This window comes from Aplidium turbinatum, chromosome 4, assembly GCF_918807975.1.
Source record: "Aplidium turbinatum chromosome 4, kaAplTurb1.1, whole genome shotgun sequence".
Taxonomy (NCBI): domain Eukaryota; kingdom Metazoa; phylum Chordata; class Ascidiacea; order Aplousobranchia; family Polyclinidae; genus Aplidium; species Aplidium turbinatum.
The window spans coordinates 45,409,463-45,423,249 of NC_137475.1; the positions used below are offsets into that span (position 1 = coordinate 45,409,463).

Below are 13,787 nucleotides of genomic sequence, written 5' to 3' on the forward strand. Positions count from 1 at the left end.
TAAAGCAACTAAAGTAAACATATTTCTTTGCCTGCTCAAGTTGGTGACGTTATTGGACCTGACAAAATCGTAAAAATGTGGAAAGATAATTACAAATCTTTACTTAACCTTGAATGTGATACTTCAAATAAAAAGGAATTTCATACAGAAACTAACCTCTTCTCTCAAAATGAGTTTTCCTCGTTTCATTGTGATGTTAGTGTAATAGGTATAATGTTGAATAAATTGCCTTTAACAGTATCTGTCACTGCTTCCTTTTGGCGTCAAGAGTTACTGGCCGAGACCATCAGGTCTACGTCTTTCTTATTGCTAATTACTCCGTCGGCTTATACCAAATAACAACGGGAAAAAGTATGCCGTTGGTCAAAAGCCTTATCTATCACTTCAATCAAATTATTTCGCAAAATATATTCGTGATTGTGTATTTTAGGTAAAAAAGGTGATAAAGACTCGGTTTTTGACCTATTTTCGCCATTTCTTGGTCAAATTTCCCAGTTCACATTTTATTTCGAAAGTCCTCTTGCATAGAACACAGAATTTCATCAATTTTGTTTTTCCGTTTCTGTGCAAGCAGTATTCCATACACTTTTTGCACTACAAAGCAATTTGCGCAAATAATAAATTACCTTCCTAATTGATGTCTGCCAGCAAAGAATGACTCATATCGCGTCAAAGACCAACTCCCTCCCCAGACAGAAAAATCGACGTTGAATCAATGTAAAAATGACGGATTTTGCTGCCTGGGTAGAGAATGGAATTTTAGCGCCGTCGTGTTATGACTGACAGACACAAAATGAAACCGCACGCTAATAGTAAACTGTCAATCAAGCTATTGAATATCAGGAAATTTCTTGCATTTTATAACTGGCTGTGACAAAAGGTTTATTTTGAACTTCACAATTATCCGATACCAACATAATCGGGATTAAAAGTTGGGGCAAGAAAAAAAAGTAAAAGTCAAGAAATCTCAGGTTTCTAGCGTCACTGCTTCTATGTGAAATTGCTGAATTAGCAGAGGGCGAGACCATAGGGTCTACGCCAGTGACAGATACGGTTAAATAGTGCTGGTGCTGGTGCAAATGGAGTATGTTCTGAACATCTTCTGTATTGTGATTGGAGCATTAAAATTTATCTCAGTATCTTATTTAACTTGCGTCTTCTTCATAACTGCATTCCAAAAAGCAGCCTCAAGACAGTAGTTGTCCCTGTGGTAAAAAATGCTAATGCCAATATTAGTGATGTAGGCAATTATTCTATTGCTTTATCCACGACTATTTCCAATATTTTTGAACATATAATTCTGCATTTTATTTCGCCTTTTCTTGTGACTAGTGACAACCAATTTGGTTTCAAGTCTAAGCATGGCACTGATATGGGCACCTTTCTCTTGAAACAAGTTATCTCTTCATATGTAAATCACAACTCTTCTGTTTTTGTTGCTTTCTTAGATGCATCGAAGGCCTTTGATAGAATTGACCATAATAAGCTGTATAATAAATGATCGAAATGTGCTATTGTGTTTTATTCGCTTACTTCGCTCTCGGTATTCAGACCAAACGATGCAAGTAAAATGGAGAAGCTTATTATCTGAATCGTTCCATGTTTCAAACCGGGTGAGGCAAGGTGGTGTTCTCAGTCCACATCTGTTATCAATATATTATGTTGACTATATATCAATTTACTTGAATAAAGTCAATGCTGGATGCACAGTTGGTCATAAATTTTTAAATCACATACTTTTTGCGGATGACCTGTGTTGTTTTTCCCCTAGTCTAGATGATCTGAAAGACCTTACAAATGTGTGTAAAAATTTTGCTGTCAAGCATAAAATGGTATTTAATGCTACAAAGTCTGCTGGAATGCTTTTCTCTCCTCCCAATTTTAAGTTAACATCTCTACCTAAACTCATGATTTCAAATCAACTTGTTGTTTTAAAAGATAATATTAAATGGTGTCCGACGTTTTTTTCGTAAACAGTTGTTCGTAAAACAATTGTTCGTAAACAATTGTTCGTAAAACAATTGTTAGTAAAATTAATTCTTCGTATAACAATTCTTCATAAAGCATTTCTTCGTGCATGCAATTGAGAATTGATGTATACCAAGAAATGATTTACGAAGAATTGTTTTAGGGATTTAATTTTACGAACAACTGCTTACGAACAATTGTTTTACAAACAACTGTTTACGAACAATTGTTTGACGAACAATTGTTTACGAACAATTTACCTATAACCATATTAAATGCCTTGGTGTTCATATCAACTTGTCTGATGACAGTGAAATAAACAGGCAATCAAGACATCTTTATTGTGTTGGAAACAAGTTAACCCTATCTGTAGCGACACGGGGTTTTATGAAGACGCCCCACCATAGTAGTGAAATATTTCACAGAAGAAAATATGCTAGAAATGTGAAATTTGTTGACTTTTAGTTTTTATTCTTTGCAAATTTTCTAAACCCAAACTGGTAATTTTTCTACCTTCCTGCCTTTCACAATAAGCCTTTCGTTTCAGGTGGCTAGACATTTCCGTGCAATGGTAGTTACACATTAGGGTGGCTCGTTTTTGAACTTGTTTTTTTAATTCTCTCGGGGTAGTGGGGAAATGGTGCCAATGAGTGAGAAAACGCTCATGATAAAATTTGAGAATCGTAAAAAATTGTCTTCAGCCTCCTCATAGGGCCCAAAACTGAAAAATGTGGTCAAAAACGCAATTTTTTTCAAAAATATTTTTAGTTTGGGTAGATGCAATATTGTTTAGATATATCTAATTAACCTAAGAAAAAAAAATTGGAGTCATTTGAACTATTCCTTCAGCTTATTCCTCACAGCTTCTGAAAATTTCCATTTTGCTAAAAATTTCGCATTTTTGTGGGTGGTTACATGATACATAATTGCGTTAGACATTTTGCCAACTATAAAACGTCATTTTATTTCTCTTTATAGAACTGCCCTGAGCTGTTGCGTCATTTTTTAATGAAATTGGGTTAATTTGGTAGGAAAAAGTGACGTCTTTTATTTGAATTTACGTCACTGACGAAGTTTGTAGTTATGTATCCACAAACAAAAATGCAAAATTTTCAGCAAAATGAAAATTTTCAGAAGCTGTGAGGAAGCTGAAGGAATATTTCAAATGACTTAAATTTTTCCAGATCCAGAACAACTCCAACAAGCGATGAAGAGCCCTCCAAAAGCTTTTTAAAATCAGAAGAAAAAAATTGTAAAAGCAGCTCTATCACTGAGATACACGACACAAACAACACAACTCTCACCAAAAAAGAAGACATTCTTAAAGAAGTACACAGCTTCTATCACTCCCTATGGGGTATAGAAGACAATATCAACCCTCAGGAACAGAACAGCTACCTAAACATTCTGGGAGAGGCCAAAATTGAAGAAGAAGCAGCTGAACAAGCAGAAGAGCTCATAAATCTAAAAGAAGTTAAAACCGCAATCGAATCTCTTAACAAGGATTCTGCACCTGGATCAGATGGTCTCGGCTCATTATTCTGCCAAAAATGCTGGCATTTCCTGAAACACGACATTCTAGAGATGCTTACAAATTGCTACTTGAGAAAAACAATGACTCCCTCAATGAGAGAAGCAAAAGTGAAGTTAATCTTTAAAAAAGGTGAAAAAGAAAAGCTCAAAAACTGGAGACCGATCTCTCTGCTCAACACAGACTACAAGATCTTGAGCAAAATCCTCTCCAACAGACTCACACCCATGATCACAAACCTGATTTGTCCGAATCAGAAATTTGGACTGCCAAACCGCAGAATAGAGCATGTCACTATGAACATACAAGCTGCCCTAGAAGCTTCTCAAAAACAACACAGGGACTTGTAATGTACATCATGATAACAGACTTTGAAAAAGCTTTCGATAGAGTTAGTCACTCCTTCCTCTATGGAATCCTAAAGAAACTCGGAGTAAAACCAATAATGATAAATTACCTGTCTTTGGTTTACAACAAAACAAAAAGCAAAATAGAAATCAATGGAGCTTTAACAAAACGAATCAACGTCAAAAGGGGCATTCGACAGGGTTGTCCCCCCAGCATGCTCTATTTCATAATCTGTGCCGACGTGTTGACCCCCCGCATAGAGAAAAACCATCTGATCAACGGTTTTCGCTTTTCCAAGCTGACAATCAAAATCCAGCAATATGCGGACGACACCACATTCATCACAAGAGACATTCCACCTCTCAAGGAAATCAACAAAGAACTAGCCATCTACCAGACGATGTCCGGCCAGAAAGTGAACCAGGGAAAGACCCAGATCCTGGCGTCCAAACCGGACCTGGCCCAAAGAGCTCAGCAGCTCTTTCCAGAAGCTGCGATCTTGAACAACGTCAATATCCTGGGAATCTGGCTAGGAACAAACAAAACAGAACTCGACAAGATGAACTGGCAGACCGTCATCAAGAAAACTCAAACGATCGCCAACATCAACAAACCACGAAGACTCTCCCTCTATGGAAAGATCTCGATCATCAACACTCTCTTGGTACCCGTCACCTTGCATCTCAGTAGAGTGCTGATGCCAACAAAACAACACATCAAAGAACTAAACAAAATCCTATTCGGCTTCCTCTGGCATCCTTCGCCATTTGAACAGCTCCAGAGAAGCACGACATTTCCTCTTGTCAAAGATTGAAGCATCAACATGGTGGACATCCAATCAAAGTTCCAAACTAGTCGCATAGACAGAATTCGGCACCTCTTCCCACTAGAAGACGCCACCGAAATCTGGCACGAATGGGCCATGTTCAATTTGAGCTACAGAATGAGACACATTCCTCATCTGTTCTCCAATAGCATTCCGCATGCCCCAATTCCAAACGAAATGTATGCGGACATCTTCAAGTCCTTTTGCAAACTCAAAGGCTTGAAACACGACTGGGAAAATACTTCCTATAAAAACATCTACCTCAATCTGAAAACGCAAAATGAAAAGAAGACTAACAAGATTGATCAAAACGGAAAGAAGATTCCTTGGAACGAAATTCTTCTAAGAAATAAAGAAATCAAATTCCTCCTTCCACTACACCTATCCTCCATGTCCTTTCGGATTGCACATGGAGGATACAAATGGGGAGATTTTAATAGATCAATACACTCCGACAGAACAACAAATTGCAAATTCTGCAGAAAACCAGAAGACAATGTGGCCCACGTCTTCACCAAGTGCTTCTTTGCGATAGGAATATGGGAGCGCCTGAAACAACAATATCTTGACCTAACCAACGAAGACATGGAAATAACAAAGGACATGATCCTCTACAACCAACTCCCTGGAGGACAAAAGAACAACCTGATCCTTCTGACCATGATGAGTATCGCCAAGCACACCATCATCCAAAAGAAGATATCTCTGGACATAGGCGAAACATATATACAGGACACAAAACGATCCACCATTCAAGCCCTGTGGGTGATCATGACAAAAACAAAAGACACAAAACAAAAGCATAACATTCCTTTGTCATCTGACATTTTTACTCCTTCTAAACCTCCTCCTACAGTCAGAAGAAAGAAGAACCAGTCGAGACCCTCTCTTCAACCGACCTCTCAGTCGTCCTCGGTGGTAGGGATGACTGATTGCAGCGGTGGGTCTCACTAGCACAGTACGGTCGTAGATCATCTTTGAAGAAGTTTAGACAGCCAAGGGCGTAACAACCCACCTTTAACCCGTCCCTCTCACTCATCTGCAACGCCCTGATGCCTGAAGAGTGATTGCAGCGGGGGATCTTCAACCGTCCCTCTCCGTCGTCCCACTCGCCCTGGGATGACAGGATTGCAGCGGCCCATTCCAAGATGACTCTGGGGTCAGCAAAAGCTACCCTTCCTCTGGCCGCTTCTCTCTGGCATCTCCGCCAAATGAGATGTCAGACTGCAGTGGCCCGTTTTCTCCAAACAGGTGCCCTTCTTCAAGCGGGCAACAAGAAGATACACACACACAAACAAACTCAAATAAAATTAAAAAATGAATTATCTACCAAAACGCGCCAGTTCTCATGCTTGACCCGCCATCTCCTAGTCTGCTCCAAGATCAGCAAGAGGAAAGTCGAGACAGGCAGATCAGCTTGAGGCAGCCACTAACCAAACATTTACATCCACAGATTACCATCTACTGCGGTGGGTCCCTTCGGTCGTAGTGGGTCCCTCGCCTCCCTGGTAGGTATCTTCCATGTAAGTATGGTGTGCCTGCTGAGTGTTTGGGTGTGTGGACGGCTCCCGGAGCGGACGCACTAATGATGAGACAGGAAACAAATACATTTCATATGGAAAATTTGTAAACCTGCAAGATGTAGTGGTATCCATCTTGAACTCTGAGCGTTGCGCGAAAAAAAAAAAAACTTAAATTTTTATTTTTAGGTTATTTAGATATATCTAAACAATATTGCATCTACCCAAACTAAAAATATTTTTGAAAAAAAATGCGTTTTTGACCCCATTTTTCGATTTTTGGGCCCCGTGAGGAGGCTGAGGACAATTTGTTACGAATCTCAAATTTTGTCATGATTGTTTTCTCACTCATTGGCACCATTTCCCCACTACCCCGAGAGAATTTAAAAAAAAAGTTCAAAAACGAGCCACCCTATTACACATATGTTAATATTATTGCAATATAAATGTTAGTGCAATTACTTTGAAATGTAAAAACGCCCCAAAATGTCTTATATTTATGAGCAAAAGTAATTTTTGTTTAGTTTAGCATTGCTCTATGCATGGCTACCTAAAGATACGGCCTGATTTGTCACATTTTGCAGAAATTTCTAGATATTGCTAACTTTGGGCGAATGTTTAAATAAATTTTTCTAAAAATTATATTTTTACGCTTTTTTTACTGTTTTCCCCAGATGACACAATAGGTTTTAACATCCTCACATGTTGAAAAACAAAGAAAATTTGATTTCGAAGATTTTAGCCAGACTGTTAATTTTTCAATAACAGTCTGATTTAGTGTTTTTCAACTTACTTTTTCTCATTTGCTATTGCTTTCCCAAGGCAACAAAAAGCTTTTATATCATTAAGAGACGGCAAAAAGTAAAAAAATCTCAGAAAATGTAGTACAACACTAGCAATAGCTGTAATCAAAATCTGCAAATTGTGACAAATCAGGCCGCCTCTCCAGTTGGCGATGCTCTATGTTATAATTCAAAAATTTCAATTTTGAAGCTATTTTTGGAATATTAAAATAAAAAGCGACTTTCTGACTTTTTTTCATCTCAAACAATTTATTTCAATAAATTTGTTGGGTAAAAATTTAATTTCTACACGCAAAATCCACATGGCTATTACCTCAATTGTAAAATATTTTGGCTCCGTTATTTTCATAGTTTCCGTTATTAGCGATTAATTAGCACGGGGCTAAAATAGCCCATTACGTGCTTTTCGCGTGCGAAAACAGCTCGTATTAAGATAGGGTTAAGGGTCAACTTCTCGAAATGCTCAATTTCTATCAAAAACCTGCTCTTTCAGGCGCATTGTGTTTCTTTTTATGCATGTCAACTTTGGTGTAATTTCTCTAGTACGTCTATCAATCATTTGCGTGTTGCATACAACGATGCCTTTCGTATGTTGCATGGATTACCTTGTTACGCTAGTGCCCGCACTATTCAAACAGAACAAAATATTTTGACCTTTGATGAGGTACTTCGCAAATCTATTAACACCTTTTTATTTATATGTCAATCTTCCAAAAATTGTTACATAAATGCTCTCTGCAATTCTGACGCTCTAGTCAAATCGTCGTATTTGATATGTGCCATTCACAGCTTACTTGTTAACAATTCTCTGCAACAGCATTATCTGTTAACCGGGATATTGTGATTATTCTTGTATTGTTTGTTTTTGTCTTTTTGCATGTATGGTAATTAATATGTCGGCTGCATAGCCGAGTGGTGAGAGCGCTGGAATGGAAATCGAAAGGGCGCCGGTTCGACACCGCTCATGAGCATGCAGCTGTGTCTTTGGCAGGACATTAAAGGCATGCCTGAAGGTGGACATGAAGATTGGCTTCCTTGCCTTCCAGTCCACTTAATCTAAATCCTCAACCACCAGGTGTAAGCCTGGATACGACAAACAAAAAAATACGACTTATTGGTCTGATGCAAATAAATAATAAATATTGTCCGAAAAAAGCAGTAGCCTAATTGTAAACAGTCAATTTGCAGCAAAAGTTCAGAAAAATACTGTTTCGAATAAACATTCATTATAAAGTGCATCGAACCTTTGTACATGACATCTACTGCACACGATTTGAAACTACAACATACCGAATGATATAAAAGGCAAAAACTGTCATTTTTGAATTCAAATCAACTAAACTTTCAAAAAGTTAAACGTTTCATGTATTGTAGGGTGTGTGATTTAAAAAACCTGAACCGCGTTCTGATCTCTAGTGAACCCAATACATGAGAATCTAAAAACTTTAGAAAATTGGTGTAAATGGTCTTGGACCATGTAGGCTACTCCAAGTGTTTATTACAGTATGTACAAGTCTCCTACAAGTCAGCAGTTGTGAACTGAGCAAGCAATAACTAAGCTAGCAACACTTCAGCAAGTGGTTGAAGTTGGTAAAGGATGAAGCTGAGCAAGTAACAACTAAGCAAGTCGAAAGTTGGAATGGAATGTCACGAGTCAGCAAAATGAGTTTGACAAGCGATGACCAAACAAATTCGACGTGAGTAAATCTCATTTGCTGACTTGGCAGTAGCTGAAATTAACTTACTGAGTTATCGCATGCCGAATGGTCCGACGACCGTTTATTATTAGACCTTAGCAGTGTTCGCATTGTTTCATATAAAGTTTTATTTAAATTATGAAGTTATCGAATAATACGTTTCACATACAGATCATAGCAACAACAAATCTAATATAATCAAAACAGACCTAACAAAGAAAAGTTAATAGTTACCTCAGGCTCTGTGCTTTGGAAATCATCAGAGACATACTTATTCAAATAGAAATTAAATGCGTATGATCATTACGGCGAGTTGGTTTCAATGGATTTGACAGCATATTAAAAACAGTTTACTATAAATCATAAAATGTCATTTTTACCGAACAAATCACGTCAGACAAACCCGTTTGACAAGTAGCCTAATATCAGAATGGCTGATTTGTTTTAGTGCAAAACAGATATCAGCCAGGCTACTTATGCGGTTGTTGCTTTAGGCTTAATCGTTATCGCTTTTAAAAAAGCTGATTTTCAATTGGCAGACTCCACCACGATCAACTATTAATGATATTATACTTTCTTGTCGTTTTTAGTTTTACGTAATTGCATACTGGTAGCAACCAAAAGCAATAGGAGATCTAGAAAAAGAATTGCGGGCACCAAAGTTTCAATGAAGTAAAATTTGTCAATGACAAATGGTCAATGCAAAAAGTGAGGTCCGAAAAATAAAACAGTGCGGTAAGGGGTCTATGACCAGGGCCTCTGAGAGACATTTTCACTAGGGGTACGAAGAGTCATTCCGGGCCCCCTTTCACTGTGGGTCCCCTTTTTTGTAGGCAAAACGCGTGATGTTTGCTTATAGGCGTATTGCTCACCCATACAACATTTTACTGCAGAATTGGAAATCTGTGCGCAATAATAGTATCAGGCTGCAATAAAACTATTATTTAGTGTTTTGTGTTGTGCATATCGTATGATCTGTCCCTCGCCAAATTGTGTATCCTGCATTGAATTTGTGTGTCAGTTTTTGATGGTGCTGTTGAGAGGTGTGGCTTGTACAGCTTTAATGTAAAATTTTCAAATTTATTTATTTATTTCTCTTGGATGTAGCCTATAGTTATTCTTGATGAGGACACTACGTGGTGTCGAAAACGTTGGATTTAGTAGTTTTTTCTTGTGTGTTTAATAAAAATTGTTAAATCCGTTAACATTACTGAGTGTTATATGTATCTGGTACAACAAGTCAAGCTTTCTACAAAGGCTCAAACATAACATCTTGTTAAAACATAATCAAATTAATCATCTAACCAATAACCTTATTTCATTCACTTTTGCATTCACCACATGCCCATTGCCCAGCGAAGGTGAATGAAGCCACTTTTTCTTTACTCCGGCTGCGCTCCTGCTCCAAGAGTATTCACTCCGGCTCTTGCTCCGAAATTCATTTTGAAGTGAAATACGTGAAACTACCTTTTTCAAATAGTTTTTAAAAAACACAAAAAAGCCCAAAAATACCTGGGCTTTTAAAAAAAAACCTAAAGTGTTGGGCTTTTTTTTGGGGTTTTTATCAACCCTGCTTTTGCGACACGTCCCCCCCTCCCGCCCGAACAGGAGAATAACCAACTTTTATGATTTAGTTTGGGGTGTTCTTAACAAAACATTTTTGCACGTAAAGCATTAAATCACCACTTTGGGCCCCTAATTTGCGCGCAATGCATTCAAATACCTTTCCGGGCTCTTTTTCTACATTACCCCCCCACTCCCCTGGGACTAAAGAATAACAACTTTTATGCTTGAAGTTAGTCGTTTAGGATGATTTTAACCAAACATTTTTGCGCGTAGACTATGAAATCACAATTTCGGGCCCCCTAACAATCACAGTCTTAGGCCCTCAAGGGTACACCGTACCCTCCGTACTCCCCTCTCATAGGCCTTGTCTATGACACATTAGTACAAAAATTACACATTGACAAACATTGAAAAAGTAGACACTGAATCAAGTAGAGAAGAAGGTTTAAATGTAAACAATTGCAGAAAAGATGATAGAAGAGGTTCCAAGACTCATATTGAAGAAAATCAGAAAGCGGGTATTGCTAGAACCGTTTAAATTGAGCTACAGACCAATAGCCGTTTTCGACTGAGCTTGAACTGTTCGTTTGTCTTCACTTGATACAAAGCAAAGCCTCCACGAAGCAAGGCTGCTTAATTTGCTTAATACTAAGCAAGGCTGCTTTTTCATAAAAAAGTAGATAGAACTGCTATAGAAAGTTCCAAAAATTTGACTTTATGTTTATGAAGCTACATTTGTACGGTAGACAAAGAAGGCACGAGACCTGAACAGATGCGCTAAGTCAATCCACTACAAAAAGAAACTAACGCTACCACGAAGATAGTCAAAAAAGCAGCTGTATATAATGAAATTATATTTGAGCCTTGTGGTAAAAGATGGTACACATTTAGCAATTCACGAGGCAACGGGACAAAACTTTTCAGAGGTGTGCCACATTAAACGCATCAAAGATGGCATGGTTGCAACTTTTTTAAAGAAGGAAGATCTCACAAAGCCATGAAAAGAAGACTTTAAAAATCTAATGAACGTAGGAAAAAAATGGAATTGTTGAAGTTGAAAGAAGTAAATCGGAAAAATTAGTGAAAGAATAAATTAAACTTGCAGTTGAGAAAATAAACCTAGGCTGTTGGGCTGATGATGTCCCAGTGGAGGTTTTTTTTTTCTTTTTGGAAAATAAGGACTACTGTAAGCTGTTCAAAACTAGTTCAGCAGCATCATAGCAGGAGAGAAGATCCCGGATGTGTGGTTAGACAGTGGATTAGTGCAATTAACAAAAACAAAGGGAATACAAAACATTGTGAAAGCTGCCGAGGATTAAAGCTTATGGGTCCATGAAGGAAAGAATAACAGAAAGGTGAGAGGAATGATCAAAATCAGAATCCGGAAAGAGAAGTTTGGTATGATACCAGGTAAAAGCATTACAGAGGCCACCTTTGTTCGAAGGTACAACTCTCTGATTGGGAAGCTTGCATCCCGAATTTAGGAGAGGCTGCTGCTTGAAGTGTGAGAGTTCATTACGGAAGCTAATATGTAAAGTATAGAAGTTTTGTAGAACACACTGTTGGCGCTCGACTGACGCTATTAATCAACAAAGCAACTTTATGATGAATGGCCTACCGCTCTCGGCTTAGGCTAATTAAGCACTTTACAGGAGGCACCTTGCTGTTGCATTGTGCAAAGCTCACAGCTTGCAGTTTGAGCACTTTGACAAGGTTGGCCAAAGTACCATTTCGTGGCTTTTTACGTGCCACAAAATGGAAAATCGCCACACGGAGGTATATACCATTGTGGCCATATCCAGATAGCCTACGCACTGCACTCACTAGGCCAAAAGATCGAAACGGTGTGCCACTGTCTGCAGTTAAAAGTATTATGTGAAATAGGCTAGTATATGCAGCCGACTAATTTTATTTACTAACATCAAAAGTAGGCTACTGCTTAGCTTTGTAAGCGACTTACTGTTATGGTGAGTTGAGTGTTTTTGAAGATCACTACGGGATTTTCACAGTCCCCTGTTAGCTGCAAGAAGAGTTCTGTGATCGACTTGTCTACTTGTACAGGAAAGCTGGCCTCTCCTTCTGTAAAGAATGCAGATGAAAATATTTTTCCAATATGTTGCATTGATTGAGAGTTCTGTTTCATTGAGCAGTATTCTCAAATTTTTTCAGGAAGGTCATTGTAGCCTACCGTATGTTAGTTCTTGCTGTCTGTTATTATGACAAATTGTTATCTACTCCATGGTTACCTCAGACGTGCAGTGCAAAGCCATATAGTTTTATTTTAAAGGTTGTTTATTTGACACCATCTTGCAATTATAATTATTCAGCAACGTTTGATTTAGGACAAGGCCATGTGTTCACTTTCTAATGAGCGGATTTGTCTCCCATAAGCATTGCAGAATGTTTGCTGTGTCGACAGCAATCAGTCGGTGGAAAGCATTAAGAATGTGAATGACAGCAAGGCTGAGCAATCCGAATGCTGTTGAATGTGGTAGGATGGTTTTTATTATTGTAGCTCCTGATTACTGCAAACCAGTCGGCCATTTTTGAAGCTTCAATTGAAAATGTTTTCAATATCTAATCACGAAAAATAAGCTATAGGCTAGTTTTGCATAGATGTTTTAGAATTAGATGAACGAGCTAAATTCTTCATGGCAGTCATCAAACTTGGCAAACAAAAGACGTGGCATTTACGGGAAGTAAACTGTAAGTTGTGATTGCAAGACAACTCAGTTGTTTCTGTGAGATCAAGGCATACAGTGCAAAATTATGTTGATGGTGGAATATAGCTTATACATAATAATTTAAACATGGCATGCAATTTGTTTTACACAAGTTAAAAATATTATTTATATTGTCGTTGTGGATATCCCCAATCCTCTCTTACCAGCAAATAGCTTGTAGTCAATATCCACCACACCCTGCTTGACTGTGCTGTCAACGACCTCTGTGGCCCGGAAGATGTCCCTTTTAGTCACAACCAGAATGTTGCCTCCTGTACTTTGGGCAATGTAGTCGAATAATTCGTAACCTCGGCGAAACGACGTGGTTAAGCATCTTCTGTTTCTCAACTCATTTTCAGTCCTGACAATAAATGAAACGCCATTCAGTGCCGGTCTTGTTTGTTGATATTTTTTTGTTGCGTACGTTTGAGAACCGTAGTATATATTATGTTGTCGCTGGCCGACTGAGAGCCTAGTGTAAACCAAGTTTAGCTTTCCGCCTCGGTTATTACAATCTCTAGAGAACAATTCTCACATTATCTACATGTTTCAAACGTTTAGCTTTTAATGAGACTTGAGTCTGAACAATAAATGAACAGGTTGATTAAAAATCTTTGAGACAGGTCCAGGCAGTGGAGTACACAGAGAACCTATTGAACCATGCAGGGCCGTGTGAGCATCATCTCGCCCCCCCTCCCGAAATCCACTAATAGGTCCCTATATGTTTAGTGATGGCTCTTAAAAATAGAACAAGAAAGAATTAGGTTATAGCCGCAATATGTAGAAAAGAATTCACATTTATAAT

General features: G+C 38.2%; 1 protein-coding gene across 1 annotated transcript in view; it reads right to left on the reverse strand.

The window, feature by feature from the left end:
* Positions 1 to 13,787, reverse strand: part of LOC145769236 (inter-alpha-trypsin inhibitor heavy chain H3-like) — a 115,038-nt gene that overhangs the window by 74,826 nt on the left and 26,425 nt on the right. Inside the window, exons 6-7 of the mRNA XM_082580818.1 lie at positions 13,147 to 13,343; positions 12,220 to 12,338 (exon numbers count right to left, since the gene is read on the reverse strand). Coding sequence (XP_082436944.1) covers positions 12,220 to 12,338; positions 13,147 to 13,343 — 316 coding nt within the window. The remainder of the gene's footprint in view (positions 1 to 12,219; positions 12,339 to 13,146; positions 13,344 to 13,787) is intronic.